Source organism: Macrosteles quadrilineatus, unplaced genomic scaffold, assembly GCF_028750875.1.
Source record: "Macrosteles quadrilineatus isolate MER2022 unplaced genomic scaffold, UCM_ALF_1.0 Scaffold_8__2_contigs__length_117827958, whole genome shotgun sequence".
In the NCBI taxonomy this organism is placed as follows: Eukaryota; Metazoa; Arthropoda; class Insecta; order Hemiptera; family Cicadellidae; genus Macrosteles; species Macrosteles quadrilineatus.
The window spans coordinates 36,006,986-36,033,340 of NW_026542601.1; the positions used below are offsets into that span (position 1 = coordinate 36,006,986).

General features: G+C 34.0%; 1 protein-coding gene across 1 annotated transcript in view; it reads right to left on the minus strand.

Annotated features, from left to right (window-relative positions):
* Nucleotides 1–26,355, minus strand: part of LOC129001536 (sodium-independent sulfate anion transporter-like) — a 67,856-nt gene that overhangs the window by 16,472 nt on the left and 25,029 nt on the right. Inside the window, exons 2-3 of the mRNA XM_054428862.1 lie at nt 17,634–18,108; nt 16,964–17,096 (exon numbers count right to left, since the gene is read on the minus strand). Of these exons, the coding sequence (XP_054284837.1) occupies nt 16,964–17,096; nt 17,634–17,696 (196 nt within the window). The 5' untranslated portion in view covers nt 17,697–18,108. The remainder of the gene's footprint in view (nt 1–16,963; nt 17,097–17,633; nt 18,109–26,355) is intronic.

The window sequence follows — 26,355 nt, forward strand, 5'->3', positions numbered from 1 at the left end:
AGTTGTCAGTAAGATTACAGAAAACATACTTAAGATACGAAAAAAATCATAACTGTCTCGATTTATTGTTTTTAAAATACTTGCAGTTGACAAAAGCATAAGCTTCTAAACATAGATTACTTTAGAAAGTGTTAATCCACGGTTCTTCATGGCTACTAAGAAATTATTTTGTAGCTCTTAATCCATTTAGAGGGTTTATACTGTACATCAATATAAAACAATACAACAAAGTGAACAACTAACTGTTAATTATTGTTTGCTAAGAACAAAGTTATTTGACAAGCAATTTTATATAATTTGTATACTCTTCTCTTTTGATCTATGGTTGGAAAAAGTACATTAATACCGCAAGACAACTGACAACAACGTGAACTTCCAATGTTTACATTTTTGTGTTAGGTTAGGTTTGGTTACATCATGGCGGTCAGACGAGACGTCCTTGGCGGTAAAATGACATAAGATCAGCTGTGACCGTGACGTCACCTAACAGCTGTTTCCTGTCTGCAGAAGCTAAGGTCAGGATTGGTCGCGCTTTTTTCGGTGTCTTCAGTCAGATTAGTTTCAGGTTATGTCATTCGGGAACTACGCTTAGCCGAAAAATCGTGAGTTTGTCTGCCATCAAATAAACCTAATCAATTGCATTAAATCAGTCGTCAGTTTTAGGACATGAGTATTTGGTAGTCACGTGTTAACTCATTTAATATAGTGTAATGTATATTGTATTGTAGTTTGTATAGGTTGGCGGTACTGTACAGGCACTTCAACCGGTTTGAACGTGTCTCGTCTGTTGCTTCATGTTTTATAGTCATTGTTTAACTACGGCTATTGTCTAATAATTTATTGTTCGTTAGAGGCATTCGTCTCGTTCCGCTAAAGCGGCGACTGTCGAAGAATGCATATCTTACGGTAATATATACATATATTTTTATGTCATAGCTAGCTACTAAAAATGAAAACACCAGACAACTTGTAGCACATATTGAATTGCACGGGGCTATAACGATAATGCAACCCATCTGCTGAGAGTTGAATTTATGAGTAATTGTAACCTTAGATTAGAAGCCTTTTTGCGAATCTTCCAATAAGAGAAGTAGCGGAAGAAGTTATTTTAGATTCAGAACAGAACTTCAGCGACGATACAGCTTAACATAATAATTCCAAACACATTTAGCCAATCGTTGTAATATGATAGCAATAATCTTGAAAACAGCATGGGGCCTAATCTGGAACCTTGGGGAACACCGTAATCGTTTTTGCAAGGTAATCAATCGTTACTAATTTCATTCCCGACCATGTCCTCGACGTTTGAAGACTAAAGAAGAAGGTAAATCCTAACCTCAACTTGAAATTCACGGCGACACCGTGACAATGGCCGGGTCACTGCCACTGCCTTCTAAATCAGATAACGTCGTCATTGTTGTTCCTTCCATTCCAAATCAGCTGGTGGTCTACGGTTTAGAAGGTCTTAGAAAGATCTAGCTTTTACGTTAGTGTCAATAGTTTCCTGGTCCTGATCCTAAATAATATTCACATATTTTTTATTGTACCTAATTTTTATAATTTTATTGAATGTGTGAATGCCCAATAGTAGGCCTACCTTTTGTAATTATCTTAGATTTTCTTCAATCATCTGCGTTACGAAATAAAATCCCAACTTGAAAAAAATGTAAACCAATCAAAGTAGGCCTATAAATAGAGTAAAGGAAAAATATGAAGGTTTTTCATATTATTGTTATCAAGCCCACTCGAAACCTACTTCCAAAATACCCGTAGCGTACCCTAGGTAATTGTTATGGCATGAATAGGCTTTTTGCGTTCATGATCTACATTTATGTAAAACTTCAGCCCTGTAAATTAAGTAGTTTTAGCGTACGTAAATAACAAACAACAAAGGTGTACATCTCTTCTACTCTATGATATAGATACATTGCTAACAAATACGTAGTGTAGAAAATAATTTATTTTATAAAACACTAGTGATTACCTACGACATCTTCTTAGAAGAATGCTGAGCACAAGCAATCAATCGTTATTACTGTAAAAGTACGGTAAAAACATACATTCCGTTCGTAATTAAATAAGTTAGTATTTGCGTCAATCGTAGTAAATTGTACGAGGAATAAATTATTTTCGATGCATCTGCCAAAGGAGGATCTTCCATTTTTCCTTGTTTGCACGTTTTAACTCCTCCTATTATACTATTATCGTGTCTAAACGCGCGTAGTATTCATGTAATCAATGGAGGTTTTTACCATCCTGCTACTTAAAATTAATTTAATGAAATGCTACCTACAATGCTACACAGGTCATCACACACCATTCTACACTCATCCTTCACTCATACTTGAGAGAAGACGAATTATAGAATTATCCGGCACTCATCACCATTTATACAATGCATAATACACATTTTTATTTACTAAACAATCAATAAAAAGATTATTATAAGTTTTTAACTTCAATGACCTAATATTTCATGCAAAACAGGTCCATTGCACCGTTGCACGTTCATTGCCATTGCCCAAGTTGGTTTCCTCTTACTCTATGTACGTTACAAATCTGCTTCCTCTATGGACACAGAGTAACACCTGAGGGAATCTGTGAAAGCTGGCGTGCTGGAATGTCGTTCAGATCGCATCTTGTCGCAATTTCTTCTTCTTCCATCAGCCGCGCCAATCTAGACAATTTGCAGCTTTTTCTTCACTTCTAGGCGTGCCTGTCAACACTTCAGCGCGTGTTGATCATAACAATGCTAATTCGCAGTTGTTGACTCTAGGACCCACTATCATTAAAGGTATATCAATTTGCGGCTATTTTGGTTTTGAATTTACTACCGTAATGACTTCAAAATGTTCAATTTTATCGTCTCAAACTATATCTTATTTTATCATTGAATCCATTAATATAAGATCCAAAACGGTATGGATATTAAACATAAAAATGACGTCACCGTCACTGGCCTGAATGTCTACAGCGATAGCCGCAACAGTTTGTGTAGAAGTTTTTTGACAGTTCCATATAAATCTCAATGTCAACAGGTATTTTCATTCTTAGACAATTATCACCATTTTGTGATATTAAAACCCTTAAAGCAGTTTATTTTGCTTTTGTGCACTCTCATGTCTCTTTTGGTTTGTCGGTTTATGGCAACACCTCTAATAAAAATTTAAACATGATACTTATATTACAAAAAAAAGCAATAAGAATAATAATGAAACTTAAGTGGTTTGAGTCAGCCAGAGAACATTTTTCTAATTTAGGAATAATGACAGTTTACAGCCAATTAATCTATGATCTAATTCTGTGGATTAAAAAAAAAATCAAAACAGTCATTGTATGCTAGGTTTTAACCACAGATATGAAGCTATAAATAAGAATAATTTTTGTTTTAATAGACATAAGCTAACGTTTTATGAGAAGAAGCCAACATATCCAGGCATCAAATTTTTTAATTCATTACCAGACAACATAAAATGTAGGTATAACTGATTTTGGGTCCTTCAAAAAGAAATTGAAGTAATTTATTAATGTTAAACCTTTGTACGGTTTTAATGATTTTCTTTAAGCATATGTCGTCTGTAACAGTTAATTTAATTTCTTACAGTGATTATAATTTTAATTTATTATTGTATTATATATACTTGTACTTACTAGTTTATAATAGTACTTGTTGACGCCATTCTGTACTCTATGTGTACATAATGAATAAAGAAAATTTTGATTTGATTTGATTTGAAATATCAATAAACATGATTACTTTCAGACTATCCGCTCTCTTGGATCTATGTGCTTTCAAGCCAGTGACATAATTTGCTTATGATTATGATCCATACAGTTTCGGTTTTAATATTCTTGATTGAACCTAATATTTAAGTTGTTTTATGGTGTACCCTGAATTTTTTATAAATCACACACAAATGATTTTTACCACGCAATTTATCTCTGGAATACAAACAACTTAGCAAGTTTATTATTTTTTGCATCTGGATTTCTTCATAGAATCTACAAGGATTGTTCCTATGACAATGTCAACGATATGACTTGTCGTGGGGGGGGGGGGGTCGTCGTAGTTCAATCGGAAAAACTTTCGTTGGCTTACACCATATATGATCACTTGGGAGACTTTATCTACCAGAAAACACCACGACTTTAATGAGCAATGAAATGAAAATCTCATTCCTGCCTCTTGGTGTGTTTCATTCTCTTTCATCCTGAACAACACATGCTGAATAGTATACGTAGATCTAGATATTTAGGGGGTTTCAAATGTTTCGATTTATAAGGTCGCACAATCCAAGAATATCGTTTATGACTATTTGGTTTGTCTCATTTCATCTGTCCTTTATTCGATTTCCTGTAACCCTCGAAGACTCGCGTTACCTTATACGATTCCCATTTCCCATTTATTGCTCGATCTACCTTGCTGGCTTTGTACCATTTGCATCTGCAGTGCCTAGTTCGCCTAGCCATTAGCATATCGCGGTCTTGCGCAGATGTTTGCGCCGATTGAGCACCAAGCAATGCGCGATGCCGTTACACTCGCCGCTGACTGGAATACTATTCATGCGTCATTTGACGAGACCTTCAGCATTGCATAATTACTACGCCTTTAATGTTATAGATTTATTAGATTAACGATTGTGTAAGATTAGATTTGATTTGACATCATTGAGGAATAAATCGTTAAATGGTTTAAATACAGCAATTTTTGCTGCCGTCACGAATTTGGAAGTTTTGGTTAGTGGTTGTTAAGAGCCTTTTGGGCTGCAGAGAGTGAAAACTATTTCAAGATCAAATATTTTTGAAGATCGACAATGTTTTAAGTTAAATAATAATAACATCCAGATTGCGTGATTATTTTACACATTATGGTAGTAAATTCGGAGGTTATTTAGCTTAGTACTAGCTGTGTGCCCGTTCTACGCCCGGGGATCTTATAGTAGTCAGTTGAAACCTTCTTATATTAAGAACAGCAGTTGGTTTGCATAGTTTCAGACATGCTGGAAAAACTCTGTTGCAATCACCCACTGCAGTTGTGAATTTTTACTTTTCACTTGACACAACCACCATTGAAGCGCCGTCAATGAGTGGAAACCTTGTTTGTAAGCTATTGGTGACGATCATTAATAAATTTAAGTTTCCCAGCCCTATACAACACTGATTCTAGGTCTTCTTTCTGGTTATCAAAACTCAAGAACAATTTTATACATAAAGAATATCTGGTTCCTGACCTGGATGATGCTTAGTTATTTAATTTCATTTACGGTTACACTAAATTATTATTCTACTTGCGATTAATTAAATCCATTATGTAAGAAAAACGTTTTTAATCTCACTTGGTTGGGATTTGCTTTCAAAACGTGATCGGAAATGGTTGCGGTATTTGTAAACAACATTTGTAAACATATCAGTGACAGCTAGAAAAAATAATCTTGATCCGAACAGCTGTTCGTTATTTCATAGATGATTATGTGATAAAAATTTGACGAAAACTTGACAAAAATCGCACAAAACTGAATTTTTGAACGTCCGTAATTTTATTTACAAAGTAGTAAGGGCATATTTTAATGGCTAAAGACACTCTCGCCAATCCAGTGAATACATTAAAATGAATTGGATAAAGATGGGTACTCTCGTTTTCCTGGAGAAGATTGCGTAAAATGCCATCTTGAGTGTTACAGACAGACAGACAGACAGACAGAAATTTAGACGAGACTTGTTTCGGCTTCTTTAATGTATAAAACGTAAAAAAAAACCTAAAAATTTATGATTCTGAGCAATGTACAGACAAAACTCTTAATTTTATTTATATAGATATTATCTGGTTACATTTCAGTGCGCTTGTGTTTGTGCATTTTTCTCTATTTTAAAGTGTATAGTACAATTTGAGCTTATATTGCTTTATCTAAAAAAAAATAGTCAAAGTAATTAGTAGTTCTATTATGGACTTAAATACCTCTTTAAATTCTCTTCAGATGACTCAAATGGTTTCTTAAAGACGTAAGCTTATTAAAGGTTATTATTATATTATTATTATTATTATTTAAAGGTTGATCCAGAATTGGGAAACCATTCGGTTCCTAGTCAACCAGATGTTAGGAAATATCGTGATATTCAAGAAACAAAAAGTTAAAGATCATAGTTAATATGCATCGTTCTATGTAATCGAACCACCAAAAAGATGTTTCACGATTGACTATAAGAGCCAGAGATAAATATTTTCACTAATAATAAGTAATATAGGCCTACTTAATATATATGATATACTAAATAATAATATTTTAGGCACTTTTTAATTACTTTATGATTACGTAATCCTCAACATAGATACAACATATAGTTACACTTAACAATATTCTCCATTATTTTGGACTAGTCTGTCCGGTGTATTTTGCTCAGATTTCTTCCCCGGCGTATGCTTATTTCACTATTTATTTTATGTTATTTCACAAATTAAAATATATTTCTACAAAATGAAACGACCCATATGATAATTACTTGAAATTCTCTGGTGGAATTACAATCAAAGAACAAAGTTCACACTCAGTGTTTACAATACACGGTAGAACGGAGAATACAACTTGATACAATTAGGTACGGTGATTGTTTTAAAAGATGATTTTTTAAATGGTACACAAATCACCACTTTAGAGAACAAGAATTCATATAACCCATGTTTCGTAGATTATTCGCACCACGGTTATTCGGACGTAAATCCAGTGACCATGACTACGAATATCCGGTCGAAAATAATAAGTCATAAAAGCTAATTGGCTAAAAATTTCATACCATAACAAACCCATTGGTTTGGAACTCTACGATTCTAGAATTCGCAATTAGGAGTTGCACAATCACAACTTTGAGTGGAGTTCAACAACTGTTTCAGTAAGTTGTGTTCATGGAATTAAAACATAGGTTGAACCATGAGTTGAACGATTGGTAAACTTACTATGAGTAACCTACAAGCAGTTTCAATATACAATGCTAGCAGTATTAAATGTCACTTACTTGTTATAATAAATTGTGTTGACAATAATTCATAACTTACTCGTCATTGTTATCCTTTATTTGCAAAAGGAGTCCTGAATTCATTCACTTCCTGATGAACCAATATAGATTGTAAAGTCACTGGGTTTTTACTGAAAGTTTCGGAAGTCGCACTACACATCATCATCAGGGCGCGCCTGTAGACTAACTAACTGAAGAATGTGAAGGGTGCGGGTGAGGTTCACCCACTGGGGTAAATCCCTTTCGCCCTCTGAAAATCCCTTTTCGTCCCAGTTTTCCCTAAAAATCCCTAAAATTTGTTTTGCTAGAATAACCCGAGACTTATGAATTACCGGGTCTATATTTATTAAAAATCCACATCTATTTATTTACAGTTTTCTTCTTACTATTTAGAAAAAAACCTTTCCCTACAAATAGAATCTTGAAGCCCTGCAATTCTAAGAGTTACTGCAATTATAAAGTTAAGCTCGATTGTTATAAGCCTATAACAATAATATAGGATAATAACAATAAGGATAATAACAATCCAATAATATAGGATTGAATAACTAGAGTTATTCTAGTCTAGATAGGAATAGTGACTCGTTTCAAGTACAAACATTTTTTTTATACCAAGAATTTTTACTTTCATCCCACATAATAAACAAGAATAATAATATTTTGGTTAGTTCTTACTTGATTTAGAGTTCTTTAAAATTAATAAATACACTAATAGGAATAGATTATTGTCACCCCTCCTGAAACAATCAAATAAATTCAATTGAATTTTAAGTACTAAGGTGTAAAAATCCCTGGGGAAAATAAAAATCCCTGCTATGATTAAAAATCCCTCAGTCTAACCTCTAAATCTAAAACAAACCCACGCTAGGCCATTTGACGGAACTTTCCTACGTTTTTTGTTCGGATGCTGTCTCAAATGATGAATAGGGCTCCGCCCTCATGGCGCGCCGGCGCGGCGCCAGGCGGTCTGGGGAATAAACTAGAAGGATTAAGCAGATGGAACGGAATATTCCCTGTCTTCAACAATCTACCCCACCATCTGGTAGGACAGGGGACTTTTAATTCTCATGTAGTTGTTAATTAAAATTGCATATGACGGAAAACTGCTTTTTGGAAGCAATAACACACATTGTCCCGTAAAACATGCGCAAAACACGCATGTTTTGCGATTATCCTCTTTAGGAAAAGTCTTACCTTCGATAAACTACTTTCAATTAGTGTACTTTTACTTTTACTCTCCTAATGATAAAAAACATTGATAATAACTAACTGCGTTTTATATAGTTTTTTGTCTTGTGACGCTATGCACGAGCCCGGAATTGTTGTTTACATTAATTCAGTTAGTTTAGACTGGGGGGTTGCGGGTTGCGGCATTATCGCTTTGAGATCAATTCATTGGTGATTTGAACCCGGGACCGAAGGTTGTTGTCAGGGATAAGGTTCTTAAATATTATAACCTGCGAATGAACTCAAGTCAATAAATCAATCAATTATGATGGGGACGCCATTTTGATAGCTAAAATATCTAAATTCCACTGACTTGTCATAATACTATTGAACTTTACTAGTCTTTCGACTACAAGTAATTATTCTTAACTAACAGTTTTTATTGGATGATGATTTATTTTAAAATTATTGCCACCAGGACTGATGTACGAATGATATGATAGGTTACGTACCTTTTTATTCCGTCTCCAGTCCTTAAAATAGTCAGGGTGACTAGTTTATTTTAGTTGGATAAATATGTGTTATTCAATCCAGTATTTTTATGTGGTTGATTTACGAACATAAAAACATACAAAACATTTGCATTTGCAAAATGTAATCGTACGACGATTGCCTGTTAAATTGTAAAACAGCTACAAACAATCATAGGGTAAATGAATTTCATGAAACCCCCAAATTCTCATAGTTATGTCATGACTAACAGTGAATTTCTTCTGAACTATCTTAAATAAACAGTTGACTCACAGGTTTTAGTACGAATAGTTCGAAGGATTTGCTCGAGGGGTGAACTAAATCCATTGTTGTTCAACTCCCCATTGTGGAGAAGGACGCAACTCCAGTGCTGCCAATGACCCGACGAATAAAAACAGCTGATTGTGTTGTTAAACATTATTGGCTGTCATGTGTGACTCCAAATGGATAGTTTTTTAGTGGACGCTTTTGATCTAATTTGGAATTATACTTCTGATACTATTTATTTTAACATCCGAAGCAAGTGCCCTGTTTAATATTAGGAGAGACTGGATAGCGTGGAAGACAATTCAATGTGTTTCTAGTTAAAAGACTGAAGTTTGTCAGGTTTTTATTCTTTTGTTATAACTCAACAGTCTTAACAGTTTTTTTTACAAATAAATTTATTTTGGCAACAATAGATTTATAACTCGAAAATATGTAATGAGCCTAAAAAACCTCTATATAAAATAACAAACAGAAAAATACTATAAAATTGTTTCCAACTGATCTTTAGAAGATGGCTAATCTGGGTATAAAGAAGATTTATTACGATAAAGCCCACTGAATTTTGAAGGAACAATACACATAAAAATGTATTGTTAAACTAAAAATATCTGTTCAATTTATTATCAAATATTTTACAGTGATTTGTTTCTATCCTACCTAAACATACTATTCATCATTTACTTTCATTTATTAGTACATAATATCCTTTGTAAGCTAGGGTTGGTAATACAAATACAGGTTAGTTTTATAAACGAGAATGAAACAAATATTTTGTTTGTTCTTCATTCACCAGTATTTGATACGCAAGTAAAGTATCCATATATTAACACGAATGCTGTCTTTAGTGTCTTTGATTACAATCCTTCCTAAAACTGCTATCTAGGCCTATTTTATTTTTCCCATAAACCTCTTCTTACACCTACCGTACCGGACATTTTACTACAGAGTAAGCAGAAAATGGCCGGAAATAATCGAAATACACGTGGCTTTCCGGATGAATGCTTTAGTCAAGTACAAGGTTCTTCTTACTCAATTGCTACAATTGTCATAAAACAATGATGCAATCAGATTGTAAATCAACTAAAAGATAATCGCAAGTTACCTGCAGGCTGCGGAATTAACGGCCGGATCTTTAATTGATGTCGTTGGCTGAGAATAATAGGTAATGGAAACTAATCTTTCAATTATGCATGCTTCAAGGGCAAAAGCACGTGGAAGATGAAAAAGTAAACTAGAGTTTTTGTTTGAAACTTTTGTAATACTAATTTTACTTGTTTAAATGTTTTGCGTTTGCTGAACTACTTAAGTTATATGCCTTCTGGAAGTGTGTACAAAAAGATTTTTCACATGGGTTTGAGTAAGGGATTTAGCAAAACTGAAAGGACTAGGGCCTATTACTTGTTTTATACATATGTGAGAACTCAGAACTACCGAGTTGTGTTATTGCTACACAGTATAATTCATTGCTGATTGGTCAAATTCGAACCTAGTTTTCCAAAACAAAAATTTCGCGCTCTTTACAGAAGGCACAGAGTCCAAGTTTATAAGTGATTGCAATTCTTTGATATTTTCTATACATAATATATCGTGGTTTATACTGACACATATGTTAAAAGTAGTTTTAGTGGTCTTATTCAAAGGGAAAAAATAGAACCTGAATGTACTACTGTAACTATATATATTAACAATTATATCAGGAAAGATCAAATCAGTATGTTCGTAGTTTCCATATTTATTTCATTCGGGGAAAGACAGGCACCTATTGCCCTTTTCCTTATACTCAATACTTCTTCGTTCTTCAAGACCCAAAGAGACATGGAGACTCCAAGGAAGAACAGAAGCAAAATAGAGTCCCTAAAATTGCAAAGTCAAAATAACAATATTATGGCACGTGGAAGCGAATACATTTCTTGCTTTAAAACTTAAAGCTACTTGTTGGGCATAATTAATAATTGAAAGTAGTCATAACTGTCACTTAATTTTAAGATCTGTGGGCGTTGGTGGTAAGGTAAACAAACAAACAACAATCAGCTGTTCAGCAGACGATTTGAGGTTAGGTTCGATGTTTTGCTCATGGTTGCCAACCTTTTGATTGCAGGTTATTAAAATAAATTTGAATAACTGGTTTGAGAGAGGTACTGCATTAAACTGGACGAATAAGGAGACGAATAGTAAATTATTCGGAAATTTCCACTGGCGATTTAAACCATAACTTTCAAATGCAAAGTGTAAAGTAAAACATAGTTCAGGATGTGCATAATCACGAAGAATTACTGCATTCTTTATTATGTGAGACATCTTATGATTTTATTTAAGTCAACCAACTAACTTGCATTTGATTCCATTTCTCAGGAAACTATGTACATAGACTAACCAAAAAAACACAGTGGACTTCTAATCCCATTGTAAAACCCATAGATTATTCTTCATGTCAAGTTCATGCTGGTGACACAGGTCGGTAGTGTAAACCGTCAACGAAATATGTTTCTGTTATTTTAGAGTTAATTTAGTGATTCGTGCTTTACTTATTGGTTACTTAGCCAGGAGAAGATTTTTGTTTACGATCAGATTGTTTTATTTGGTTAAGCGAGATTCGAAATAACAAGAATCAAAAATGGTAAACAAAAAACACACGCCTCAAGGCACTTAGAATCGTCTTTGGCTGATCCATAAGGATCACAAATCTACTAAGGGAGTACTGTATGCTTAATCTATAGGAAATCATGTGTCTTTAAAACCTGTTTTCAGCTAGTGTGCATCGCAGGGAAAATATATGCACACTGTTCGATGGATATTTTCCTGTAGACGTGCAGAACCCCTTTATAAATTAAAATATGCCTAAAAAAGAATTTATAATTAAAAAAAATTAACTAATGGACCTTATGGGTTGCCATGTTGGTGAAGAAATAACAACGGAATATATACAAAGAACCAAAACAAATGGAATAAATTATTCCAACCCCATGTTTTATTTACAGCCTGGGGTAAAAATAGAGAAGTCTGTAAATTACACATTTTTGGTCAAGTTTTTGACCACTGGTCGACCTCTAGTGATAATTTAAACACAATTGTAGGGATTTAAAATCCCAGCAGTCTTAAGACTTATTTTCCACAACAACAAAATTAAATAAGGTACTATTTAGTATCGATAGTGTATTATGTACTATATAATAAATTCGAGGTTAAACATAGAAATCGGACAAGTAGTCACAAACCGTGCGATTTCCCAGTTTAGTCCTTGGAGGGAAATGAAAGGGTAGAAGTATTGTTGTTTGGGTCATCGACACTAACCTACCTTGACTCACTTCTGGACTGGACTGAAATTACCAGTGTTGCCAACCTAAGGTAATGAATAATATTTCCAGCAAAGTGTACTATATGAAAATGGTCGTAGGCTAATTTTTTCACATATTGTTTAGTTAAGATAATGATTTACGATTCGTCAACTAAATGTTACCTCCTTTTTAGGACTGATTTTAAGAGTTTTGCTTCACTGTTGGAATATACATCCAGAGAAAAAGACATCGTTTTATCAGTTATTATAATTAAGTCGTGTTCGTTAATAACAATATTTTTCATAAGTGTATGATACTAGAATAAAAAACACCAACCATCCTTTACATAAACGGATACAACTCTTAAAATTGCCTAAAACTGTTTTGTCAAAAACCTATAAGAACGTAAGTTTAAAGAGAGTGTGTTTATTCTATGGTTTAATATCTGGTCACAAACGTAATTCCTTTTAAACCATACAGTGTAAATTCGAATTTTGTTGATGTATTCACACAGTAGACGACTCTTATTAAAGTCTACTAAACATTCTATTTGGACAGTCGTGTGTTTAATAATATAATATTATATATATTGAAGTTAGTGTTCATGGTCAAAAATAAACTCGACGGGTAAAAATCTTTATAACAAAGTTTTCTTTCTATCACGAATTAAAATCAGCTGATTCCTTTGTTTGTTTTTTGTTTTCCACGTCAAACATTAGAACGCAAAAGTGACAGAAAATGAAAACAACATGAACGTGTCTATAGAAATTTATGGAAAGTTTATCATCGCATACCTTCTGTTACTAATATTGGCCACGAGGTATCGAGTTTTGTATTTCAACATTTTCCAAAGGATGTTCCCCCTTCCACGCTTTATGTTACGGAAAAGATTCCAAGATGAGAGAAGAGTCCACAGACGAAGACGCAATATGAACAGAAATAATGGTATTGTATAGGTACATATTTATAAACAGTGTAGTTTGTTGCAAAAGTTTTTTTTTTTTTTACTTAATTTTATTTTACAATCTGTTCAGTACTTTGAACAATTAGTAAAAGGGATAATATAAATAAGTGTCTTGACCAAGAATCTTCCCTGTGAAAGATCTTGCAAAATTAAATAGTCATGTCATAACTAAAACTATACAAATCGGTATGGGAGTTCTAGAACTTTCACAATTTTCAGTCTGTTGGGAAAATCACTATTGTCCAGCAAATTAACGGCTATATTGTTCGGGTGGGTTTCGAGTTTTTCTTGATAGTTCTTGCTAATTCTTGTTATTTCTTCAATTACTGTAGGTATTCTGAAATCTTCATGGATTGTTCGATTCGAAACAAACCACGGAGCATCAACTATTCTTCGTAGCGCCTTTGACTGAAATCTTTGAATAATTGCTAAGTTGGATTTACTTGCCGTTCCCCAAAGCTGTATCCCGTACGTCCAAATAGGTTTGATCATAACTTTGTAAAGTGTGAGTTTATTGGTCAACGAAAGCTTAGATTTTTTGCCTAGAAGCCAGTTGAGTTTACGAACCTTGAAGTCCATTTGTTGTCTTTTACACCAAATATGTGTTTTCCAAGTTAATCGTTTATCCATATGGAATCCTAAATACTTAATCCTAAATCCACGCTTCATGTTACGGAAAAGATTCCAAGATGAGAGAAGAGTACACAGACGAAGACGCAATATGAACAGAAATAATGGTATTTTATAGGTACATATTTATAAACAGTGTAGTTTGTTGCAAAAGTTGAAATTTTATCTTATCCTACATCAATTTGTATTGTTAAAATATTATGATGTGTGTACATAATATTACACGTGGTTGTTGATGAAAAAATAACTGTGGGAGAAGGTTTTGATGTCACAATAATTGATGTTTAACAATAAATAGTTTGCCCAAATTTGTAAGCTGTTTACGTAATATCATAGACGAGTAAACCTACCTTAATGATATGTCTGCTCCTTATGATATGTTTCCCTGATATGTTTGCATCCACAAAAGTGTAAATATACATCTGAAAGTTTATTCAGTGGAGGTTATTGTAAGTTATCAGTTCCTACTATGAATACTATAAAAGACTTCTTTTCAAGTATTTGTGGTTTCTACTTTTTGAATTATAAAAATGCAAGAAATCAAGGGAAATTCATTGTTTTAGCCGTAACGATTCAAGTAATTTGTGTTAACTCTAATCGATGATGAGAAACAAAATCAACGAATTAAAGTATTTTATAAGATTAGAGGTTTGGATTTCTGTAGTGACATTACTCAATCTTAAGATATTGTATCATGATTTGGATTACTTATTTAAATATAACCCCCTGATAAGAGATTAACGCCGAACCTAATGATTGTAAGGCTAAAATAGCTTCCTTTGAGGAGTCCTTGACGTGGCTTCACACCAAGTATAACGAAATTCACAATGACAAGCAACTCTTAAATGAAGTTAAACTATATTAAACTTTATATGTTTATAAATGCTATGGCGATATCTTATAAAATTGTTTTTGTGGTCGAATGGTTAAAAGAAACAACCATCCTATTTTTACTGAAAGTAGTGCCAAGTTGTTGTACTTTAATGAGAGAATACAGTAGTTTAAACAGAATTAATTGAGCTTTATGAATAATCTAACTGCAGGTCAAAGTAATAAAACGTACTAGTGGGAATTTCGTAAACTGAAAACTATAGTCGTACTCAAAACCAATCAGATTGTTTTTCCAAGAAATCATTCTTTGTTTAGCCAACAACCCGTAATCATTTTAAGCATAAATCCTTTATCGCTCATCACTGTCAAATAAAACTAGAACTATGAATATTCCCCAGCTCTTAACCTACAACTTCATTATAGCTGGTTATCTTGAATGTGGTTTTCTTGGTCGTTAACATAATAGAGGGCGCTTTTAGGTACAGTATTCCACGAGTCCACTAGATTTGTTGAATGTCAATTCCAATTAAAGTCTTCCGTCTTCTACAAGTTAAAAATTTCAAATAATAGTTTACTTGAAAGCTGGTAATTTTTAGTGAGTTCAATTAAAATGAAACTGATATCGTAAAGTCATTTAGTTAGGTACAGTTTCGGAAAGAATTTTTATTCAGTAAAACCCCTTTGATTGTATAAAAGTATGTTGCTTTCAACATTGAATTAATGTTGCTTACTGTTGACTTACTGAGCTGATGTTGCATGAATGAATGTTGAATGTTGGCAACTCGAAAACAACAACTTGCAAGTTGCAACTGATAGAAGAAAACTAAGGTATTCAAAATATCTGGTTTTACAATACCTTTATTAGTTCCAAAAGCTAAGTTAAGTTTCTTTAAGTTAATACGTTTCTTTTGGAACTGATAAAGGTATTGTAAAACCAAATATTTTATACATTACAGTTCCGGGGCTACAACAATGAATTTTAATAAGGTATTCACTTAACGTTTGACTTCTATTTCTTAGGACCAAAAAAAAGATATTTATCTTCATGTGTCCACACCATCGTAGCTATGTGAAAAAAACTTCATTATTCTTCATACTTCTCACTTGTCCTCGATTACCCACATATGTACGGTACGTGAGACTAGTTAAGCCTATCAGGGAGGAAATAAGTTTGAAAAGAAAATACGGAAAAGATTTTTCTCTTTGTTATGATACGATACGGTCAATTTTGTGGAGCCTACGTAGGTTTACCACCAGATAGGTCAAAAGCCTTCAGTTTCTTTTTGAAAATATTCTCCGTTTTAAATTTAACGAGTTGAATTCTGCGCATTACAGCTATTCTACAAAACTATGGTTGTTGGCAAATACAGTTAGTTGGCCATGCCATCTAACGAATAAGTACATTATCTTTATTTATTGTGTAGAAACGTGGATTTTCGTAGCAGAATGTGCAATAACTGTTGTGATTGTTCACACAGGAGTTTGCATGGAGTAAAAACAATTTCAATGAAGTAAAAGAAAACTCTGTGACGGGTGACTACCGGATGTTACTGTTTCCTGCAGTGGAAATTAATCTCAGTATTCACAAGGAATATTCACTCGGCCTCGCATACTAGATGTAATTCAAATCAGAATGCGACGCGTGGATCATTAGTTACTTTATTCTTTAATTTATTGTATTGTATTTTTTGTTGTTTACAAGAGAAATTTGTTTAAAAAATATTCAAACTAACTTAAGGTTCGAATACCTAAGATGTATCATGTCGTTGGGATTAACATTAAAAATCTAAATAGAGAAATTGAGGCAACGATCCCAAAGTTAAATTGTTCTACTGCCATACCACAAAGAAACAATGAGCAGTTTCGTGTTTCTGGCGTTCTTTGTATCGAAACGTAAACACTTTCTATACCCCTCCCAAATATAAGCTTTGCAGTCAAAATCTTAACCTCGAGGATTCAAGTAATCGTCAGAATGCGCATGTTCAGTTTTATCGACTTTAAATCTTCCAATCACTGAATAATAACAGTTTACCCAACATACTGGAGTGTTGCTACAAATTAAGTCAAACTTTATTTGATAACAATTAAGACTTCTCATTGAGGCAACCTTCATAAAACCGACAATACAAAATAGGCACATCTTCTTCCTTGTGTAGGGGGTTTAAATTGGTCAAGTAGGCCTACTTAAAACCGCAAGCTGGCCTGGCGGATTCCAATATACCCGTTGTAATGCTGGAAAATAATTTCTGATTGATATCTAAAGCAATAGAAAGCAATTGTTGAAACTGACCGGTGAGTCCGTTGGTTGGAAGGTCATCCGCTGGCATCTCGAAGCTCTTATTTACAACTCCTCCGTGGTCTTGCAGCTTCTCCTTGGTGGGTGGCGAGTCCTCTTCGTTCTGTAGGAACCCCGTCAGTGTCACCTGGCAAACATAATACAGTTAAACGTTTAATAGGGAAGAAGTTATTATACTCTGTGCAAGGTGGAGAAAAGTCTCATTGAAAGAGACAGTAAGTCGCTAATTTAAATACTATCTTGGAACTGATTTAATTTGATTCCCTTTGTTAGAAATAAATTGAGTTATAAAAATTCCCGTGTATTATAAAGGTATGATATTATTTAAATTTTGTCAGGTTGAGACCAAAGACTCCTAAGTAAACAAAAACTAGAGTGGTCGGGTAGTTAGGCCTATTGTTAAAAGTCGATGAAATGATTGAATAATGTCAACAACTGTTTTAAAGTGCCACGAGTAACAGCTTTAAAAAGTGGTTGGTCATAAACAGAATTGGTTAATGGTGCATGGTACAATTTTGTACTATGTTTTAGGTTTTTTTACTGAGCTTCTAATTCAAAATAGAACTTCATCGTCCTTTTCAATATAATTTTATTGCAAAACGATTGTATAAGGTTTTCACAATAAAAAAATTATTGAGTTATAATCTTAGTTTAATTAATTTACCTGACTCAAGTTGTCTCCGTATCCTCCTTTCCCAGTCATGTTGTATTCTTGTCTTGAGAACATCTACTGAAGTCTACGACCTCGTCATGTCGCTCTCGGTTCGAACTTAGACTTTGGAAATACCAAGTGCGTGCACAGTTTATTTAAAACTCTAAAGAATACTACACTTTCCTACGAGGAATTTCGGGTTTTGAAAACGACAAACTCACTTTTGTGGGCCGCAATTTCAAAAAGGTTGTAAAAGTGATATGGGTCTATAATTATTTACACAGTAATAGCTACCTTTAGTTAATAAAATATTGTGAATCTTGTACTAACCTATCTACAAAAAGGAACGAATTGATCGCATTATCACTAAATAAAAGCAGATTGATCAGAATAATACTAGAGAATGTCTGTTAGTTTGAAAATGTGAACTGAGTTTATCCGCACTGGGGGATTTTCGGAGGACCAACCATGGTGTACGGTTCGATATCTGAAACAAACAAGAGGATAAAGATTAGTACCTACATATTTGTAACTAAAATCTCATTTTTTGCAAATAAAATCGTGAACAGTTTTGCTCGTGTAGTGAGGCAAACATATGAAATGGGTCCTTAAATGAGATAATTTTAATTGAAAACATTTCATTAAAACGTTCCAAACCATGAAACACTTAGGCTCCAGATTTTACACATAGTTAAAGTATCGTAAAATGTAAGAAACATACTAACATCCCTACCTACAGTATTTATCAATTTCCGTGCTAACACTAAGTGGTCAGTGATGCAAAATATCCTGTATATTCAAGGTTTTAGTTATGTAAGCAATATCATTGACTCTAGATACTTCAATTATGCGGGAAGTTTAAGGTGGACAAGCATTTGAGACAATCTTGATGACAAAGAAAATATGCTATTATTTTTTATTGACTAACAGTTGATATCGTACTCCTTTTGTTATATTGCTCTAAAGTGAAGAGTTTGTAAAAGCTTGTTATTACTCTTCTAAAAATTCTTTATAGAGTGTGGCTAATTTTATTTATTCTTAAAAAATAAAAAATATTCTAAAGTGGGATATTTAATGGAATGCCTAGTTATATCTTTCGTCAAAGTCCTAATACAATTTAGTTATTGAACTTAAGTTTGTGTTCTATAAGTTTTGCTAATAACGAGTAAAACTCTTAGGTATGAAACTTTATACATACCGGTACTCAAAATACACATCTTGTATTGTTGTATACTCTATGTGCAGCCAGCAGGTGGCTATTCATTTAGTTACAATCAGCTGACAGATTGGTTTCCCGCGCGACCTTCCCGCCCTTCCGGTGACATCATAACCTCTACCTAACCTAACGTGGGGTGTCTGTTCATTCAACATATGACATCTGTTGTTTATGTCAACCCCTCTTTGATTGGCGGGGTTTTCCTAAATTAAAATAATAGTGGAAAGAACATTGTTTTAACTTCTGTTACTACCCAAAAATATGCGTGTTTTATTGATGTTTTATTCAATTAAACATTTACGTTCCTTTGTATTATAAACGTATACTTTTATTGTATACATCAATTTTAATAATTGCGGATTATGATAAAAATGACAGTACTTAGAAGGAAGATGATCTCCCGAAAGACCTATGAAGGAAAGAAAGGTTTGCGAGATGTATTCGTAAGTTGGTAGCAAAAAAGTGCCGTGGGAAATGTTTAAGAGTATTAACCTACCTATGACCAAAAGGCTTTTTGTAGTTATTACCAAAAGGTTAAAGGTCATACACACTCCAAAACATATTACGCCAGCTTTTCCAACGTAATTATATCCAAAACATTTGTTTGTGGAAAGAGAGTACAATTTGACTTTTAAACTGTAGTATTTGTTTTCTAATACTTTACTGTATTGCAAATGATACTTTGCTGTTTAGAGAGATTATAACTTGCTTTTTCGACATTTAAATTTTAACCCTGCTTATTTTCGAGTCGTTGATATAATTTTTTGTCCATAATGTGTTCTTCGATCCTAGTTTTGATGGACTGTTTAGTTTTCGTCAGTCGGTTCGATTCTTAGAGAATGCCTCTTTGAAGCTTCGGCTCTCATAATTATGTTTGCTGGCTCAACATATGGAAATTATTGATGGAAAGGAACTTGCCTTTTAGTACTGTACAATGATCAACTGAATATTCAGTACATGTCTTAACTGCGCGGGTATTATACTCCACGAATACTTGAACAGACACGGTATGGATCAACATCAACAAATTATGTTACTAGCCCGAAAATCCTACATTTAACATTGTTTAAATGGAACTGCCAAAACATTATGTAAATGCTACTAGGATTCGGGCCAGCAACGTCATTTGTTTATGATCCATACCGGTTCTGTTCAAGTATTTGTGCTATATACTCCATTCTTCGTATCTTACTAAAACAACAGCAAAATCTGCTTATTCTTATAGAACTAACCCCTTAATATTTGTGTGCTGCTGAAAAATAACGTATTGGTGGTCAAAAAACGTAGAAAATATCTATGCAGTGAAATAATGATCATGCTCTGTATTGCTCTTCCAATTTAAACCGAGAGAAGATTCCATAGTGTGAAACTAGCGATTTACTAAACTGTGATGGAATCCATACACATCAATACTTTACTAAAACATTGTCTTACAGTGTCCAAATCCAATATGGCTGCCATGATGACGTGCACATGCGTATTGCACCGCTCAACAATGGTTGCGACTGCGTTGAGGCAGCAATCCTTAGCAACCTTAGCCTTGAATAGACATTTATCTTTCATCATTGCAGTATCGAGATTGCAACCAGTCTGAGGAGAATGAAGGAGGATTCGTTCTGTTCTGTTCAGGGCCGAAGAATGGGTTTGCTATACAGAAATGTACAAAGAGTAACAATTTGCAGATACAGTAGTTATCTGCGGATACGTACTAGAAAGTTCACTTGGTTTGGTTTTTTGAGAAAGACACTTCTTTGAGGTTTGAAACTTCAGCCAAAGAGTACTAGGTACAACCAGATAAGGATTGATGGATACATGGTTACAGGTACTAGAAAGTTCGCTGGATCGTTTATTGAAAAAAATAATTATTCTTAAATGCTTGAGACCTCAGCTAAAGAGTAGGTACAATGAGTGACAGTTTGCTGAAAATACTATTACATGTAGGCCTACTAGAAATTTCGCGGGTTCGTTTCTTAAAATAATAATTCTGGGTTTGAAAATTCAGATAACGAGTATGTACAATGAGTGACAATTTGCTGAACATGTAATCACATTCACTAGAGATTTCTCTGATTTGTTTCTTGGAGAAGAAGAATTCTCGATGGTTTGATACTGGACCAGATTAGGTTTGTGGATTTATATCTGCGTTTCTGTTAGCATAGCTCTGAACATTTTTGTTCCGCAAGACGATTTTTTTTTTGTAATACACAGCGTTGAATCTCATCGGAAATCATTATTCCGAAACTCTTTGGTCCAGAAGACACGTCTTTGAAAGCACTAATACATTTTTTTTTCAATTGAAGAACTGCCAAAAGATATTCTTTCAAATTTAAGTCTGTATCTAGTGTTGTATTGGTGAGATTACAGAAATGGCCTAACTCCAATACCGCAAGCGTGGTACATAAGTACCCGTAGTTCTATCATAGATTAAAGGAGTAGACATATATGTCTATACTAATTTAGTATATGGTTCTATACAATAAAAGTGTGTTACCACGAACATCGTAAATGCGAAAGGAACTCATACCGTTGTCGGTGTTAAATCTAATATATAAAATTCTCGTGTCACAGTGTTTGTCTGCAAACTCCTCCAGAACGACTTCACCGATCGTTATGAAATTTGGTGTGTAAATTCTGTAGGTATGCGAATCGGACGTAAACTATTTCCCGTTTCGAAATTCTTAAAAGGGCTCCGCCCCAGTGGCTCTGGAGTTTCCCATGTTAACCTTATGAGAAATGGAATTAATGAATCTTAACAGCTGTTTCAATTAAACAAGTTGGTTCTGTTCTATGATGTTCAATAGCATTAAAGTTACAAGGATTACCAACAGGGTGCAGCACTATTATTTCTTTTACATTTATGACAACAGCTAATTTGCAACCAAAAGGTGAGTGAGCGTAGCGAACGAACTTCAACCTGGAGGCGAGTTAGCGTAGCGAACGAGCTAACCTGAAGGCAAGTGAGCGCAGCGAACGAGCTCCAACCTAAAGGTGAGTGAGCGTAGCGAACGAGCTCCAACCCAAAGGTGAGTGAGCGTAGCGAACGAACTTCAACCTGGAGGCGAGTTAGCGTAGCGAACGAGCTAACCTGAAGGCAAGTGAGCGCAGCGAACGAGCTCCAACCTAAAGGTGAGTGAGCGTAGCGAACGAGCTCCAACCCAAAGGTGAGTGAGCGTAGCGAACGAACTTCAACCAGGACGTGATTGAGCGATGCGAACGAGATCATCTTGAAAATTAAACGTAACGGTACTTAAATTATAAATAGTCAAAGGCAAGACAACGTCTGCCGGGTCGGTCTGTCTTAGGGGAAACCTATAACTTAGGCGATACGAAGTTCGCCGGGTCAGCTAGTATAATATAAAAATAAAATGTTTGTTTAAGCCTGCCTATACTAGAAAAAGAACAGCTGTAATGAACTTATTAGAATAACAATATAACAATTAAATGGTGTGAAATAAACTATGTGTAAAATGTGTTTAAGAATCTTGTGTTAGTTTTGTGAATAATAATTTTGTTTAATTGTAAAAAAGTGAGTATTTATTTAAATATAAAAAGTAAGAAAACTTTTCAGGTTATGGGCCCAGGGCTGCTCATGCCATAAAACTAAAAATTAACAACCAGGGCTTCTCATGCCATAAAACTAAAAATTAACAATCAGGGCTGCTCATGCCATAAAAATAAAAATTAACAATCAGGGCTGCTCATGCCATAAAATAAAACCAAGTAAGAACAGGGCTATTAATGCCATAAAACTAAAACTAGAAGAACAAAGTTTGAAGTTGTCTCTTAGCGTGAGTATATCAACATTTACTAATAATGACCAATGAAAATGATTACAACACTATTCAAAGACTTAAATACCCCCGCCGCAGCAAACCTGCAGACTAAGCGAATTTCAACTTGTCTGATTACATTTTTACTAAAATATTTCCATAAATAAGACATATTTATTCCCTATTTAAATAACATTATATTTAACGAGTGCTTAGGTTTGCTGCTACGGGGAAGGTAAAAAGTGTTTTTTGACCATACGTCAATAGTATAGGATGAAATATATAAATTTGCCAAATTTTATCAATATATAACCATAAACAAGTAAACTACAACAATTTTCATTTTCTCCATAAGAATAACATGGGAATTTTAAATTACACTATTTTTGAATTTTCTCCGTGACCGTTAGGCATACAACAGCGCTTCAATATACTAAATTATTTCTTTTTTTAAGCTCTACAAAACGGTTTGGGAAGAAATTGCAAAATCTTTTGTTTTTAGGGTCAAAAATGGGAAAAACCCATTTTTACCCCATAAAACCTCCCATAAACCCCCGTTCCCATGGTCCGATTATGCTGGATCGCGAACTCGTTCGAATAAACGTAGGATTACACGTTTGTACCAAATTTCATCAAAATCGGATCATATTTGCTCGAGTTATCGCGCTAACGGACACATATATAAATATATATATATATATATATATATATATATATATATATAAATATATATATATATATGAATTTAAACGGATGGTGTTTTTGGCCTCTAGGGACCTCAAAACGAAAAAGTAAATCGGTCCCGGGTCCAGGTCTTACCATGAGTACTACGGTAATAGCTTATTCCCTATATGGGAAATTCGCTAAAACGTGGAAACATTTGCTATGTGGGAATTTGAGATTAGTGTGTTGTTCAAAGCACGAGAACTGATAGATGTAGTTGACGGAACTGAAACCTTAGATGAACAAGGTGATGATGCATCAAAAATAAAAAAGTGGAAGGTAAAGGATGCCAAGGCCCAACATTATATATTGCTAACAATTGATAACCAAATTAAACCTCATATTTTAACTTGTAAAAACGCCCATGAAATGTTTAGAACATTAAAAAGACTTTTTCAAAAAGATACTGAAACCCAAAAATGTGCATTACTTCAGGACTTTTACAACTTCAAGTACAATAGAGAAATTGATATGATGAGTAACCTTTGCCTAATACAGAACCTAACTTATAAACTAAACCAAATCGACCAGAAAATAGATGACACAATGGTGATAACGAAGATCCTGACGATACTACCAGAAAGCTTCAGACATTTCAACAGTGCCTGGGACTCGACATCAGCTACGGAAAGGACACTCGAAAACCTGAAAGCTCGACTCGTTTAAGAGGAAAGTAAGATGAAATCTATGGACAGCAGTAGTGGTAATGAAAGTAGGCCTACAGTTTTTAAGGCTAGCTCTACTCAATATGAACAAGGTATGACTAAATTTAATAAGCCTAATAATGTAAAATGTTTCACTTGTCAAAAGATAGGTCACATTCAAAAGAATTGTCCTAGTAAAAAGTTTTGCTCTTTTTGTAAAAAGAATAACCATTATGAGTCAAATTGTTATCTTAAAAATAAAGTTAAGGAAAATAGGCCAATGATGTGTACTATTTGTAAGAAAAGTAACCATGATACTAAGAATTGTTTTTTTAGAGATAGGTCTAGTAAAAATAACAATAACAAGGATCCTAAAAACACCCATAAAACTGTTTTTCTGACCAAGGTTAAGGAGGAACAGGTAGGCCTAATCCTTGAACCAAGTATGCCTAAGCTTATAAATGAAGTAAATGAAGTTAACAAGGCTTTTGTTGTTGACAGTGGTTGCACCCCAAACCATATGACCAACTGCAGTAATATTTTAAATAACCTAAAAGAGTTCAAACAGGAAATATCAGTCGCTAAGAAAAACCAGTCAATGTTTTCTCTAGGTATTGGTAGCATTGAAACAGACAAGTGTATTTTAAATAATGTTTCTTACGTACCAGAACTTAAGAATAATTTAATGTCTGTAAATGCCATTACAGAAAAAGGTGGCACAGTTGTTTTCACTAAAAATAAAGTAAAAGTTATTAAAAACGATGAAATGGTACTTGAAGGTAATAAAAATAGTCAGGGATTGTACATAGTCAATTTAAGAAGCAGCATTTGTAGTGAGAATAGTCTCTCTAATGGTAATACCAGCAATGTCACAATTCAGTCAGGTGAGGTGGTAAATATCAACAGTCAACAAGAAGACAATGGTGAAAGCAATGAAGACTGTAACGGAAATGATGACCGTGATAAAAATGAACCTAAAAATCAAGAAAATTCTAGGGAATTAATGAAAATATGGCATAAAAAGTTAGGACACCTAAATAATGAGAGCATGAAGAAACTAACTAAAATGTCAAGTGGAATTCGACAAGATAAAGAAGAAGTTGTACTAGATGAAAGTGAAGAACTAGAAGAAGAAGACACTATACCTGAACACGAAGAAGAACATGAAAAGGAACCAGAAGACCTATATCAAGACGAAAATGGACATACTGATGAAGAAGAACCTGGAATAAGAAACCAAAGATATAATCTTCGACAAAGAAACAACATAAAAAGACCCGTCAGATATGAAGACTACGATCTTAACGCATTTTTGACGTACAATGAATGTATCAATGGAGATGAAAAAGAAAAATGGAAAATTGCAATAAATAATGAAAAAGAATCTCGGAAGAAAAATGAAACTTGGGAAATTGTTGACAGAAAAGAAACTTTAGGAAAGCAAATTTTAACAACTCAATGGATTTTCAAAGTCAAAGATGATGGAACCTATAAGGCGAGACTTGTTGTTAAAGGATGTCAGCAAAAAGGGAAAATAGATTTCAAAGATACATTTAGTCCTGTAGTGGACAGTACTTCACTAAGATTACTTCTTGCTATAGCAGCACAAGAAAACATGCATATACAAACATTTGACATAAAAACAGCATTTCTATATGGTCTAATGGAAGAAGACGTGTATATGTTGATACCAGAAGGTTTTGAAGAACAAGGTCAAGTCTGTAAACTAAATAAATCATTGTATGGTTTAAAACAGGCACCATGCTTGTGGAACAAGAAATTTACTTCATTTCTTAAAAGTCAAGGATTGACACAACTGAAGTCAGATCAGTGTATTTTTAAGAATCCCGATAACGATCTCTACTTAGCTATCCATGTAGATGATGGCATTTTGATTGGTAAAAATGAAGGAAAAATTGCAAACCTACTAAAGCAACTTGAAGATGAATTTGAGATGACGATCAGTCCAAATCCAACAGTTTATATAGGGATGAAGATCAAACGTAACAGGGACGGAATTTTAATCAGCCAAGAAAAGTATGCAAAACAAATTCTTGAAAGATTCAATATGAAGAACTGCAAAGAAGTAAAGACACCAATTAACCTGAAAGAAACAACTGAAACTCCAGATGAAAATACTACTAAAGGAGCTTTTCCTTACAGAGAAGCAGTAGGACGTCTGCTTTACCTCACTAACAAAACCAGACCTGACATGAGTTTTTCAGTCAGTTATGAAAGTAGACACTTGGAAAATCCTGACAAAAATGATATCCAAAATGTAAAGAGAACCCTAAGATATCTAAAAGGAACACAAACCCATGGAATAAGATTCTCTTCAATTAGGCCCTAAACGTGACAAAATTGAGCTGAATGCTTATTGT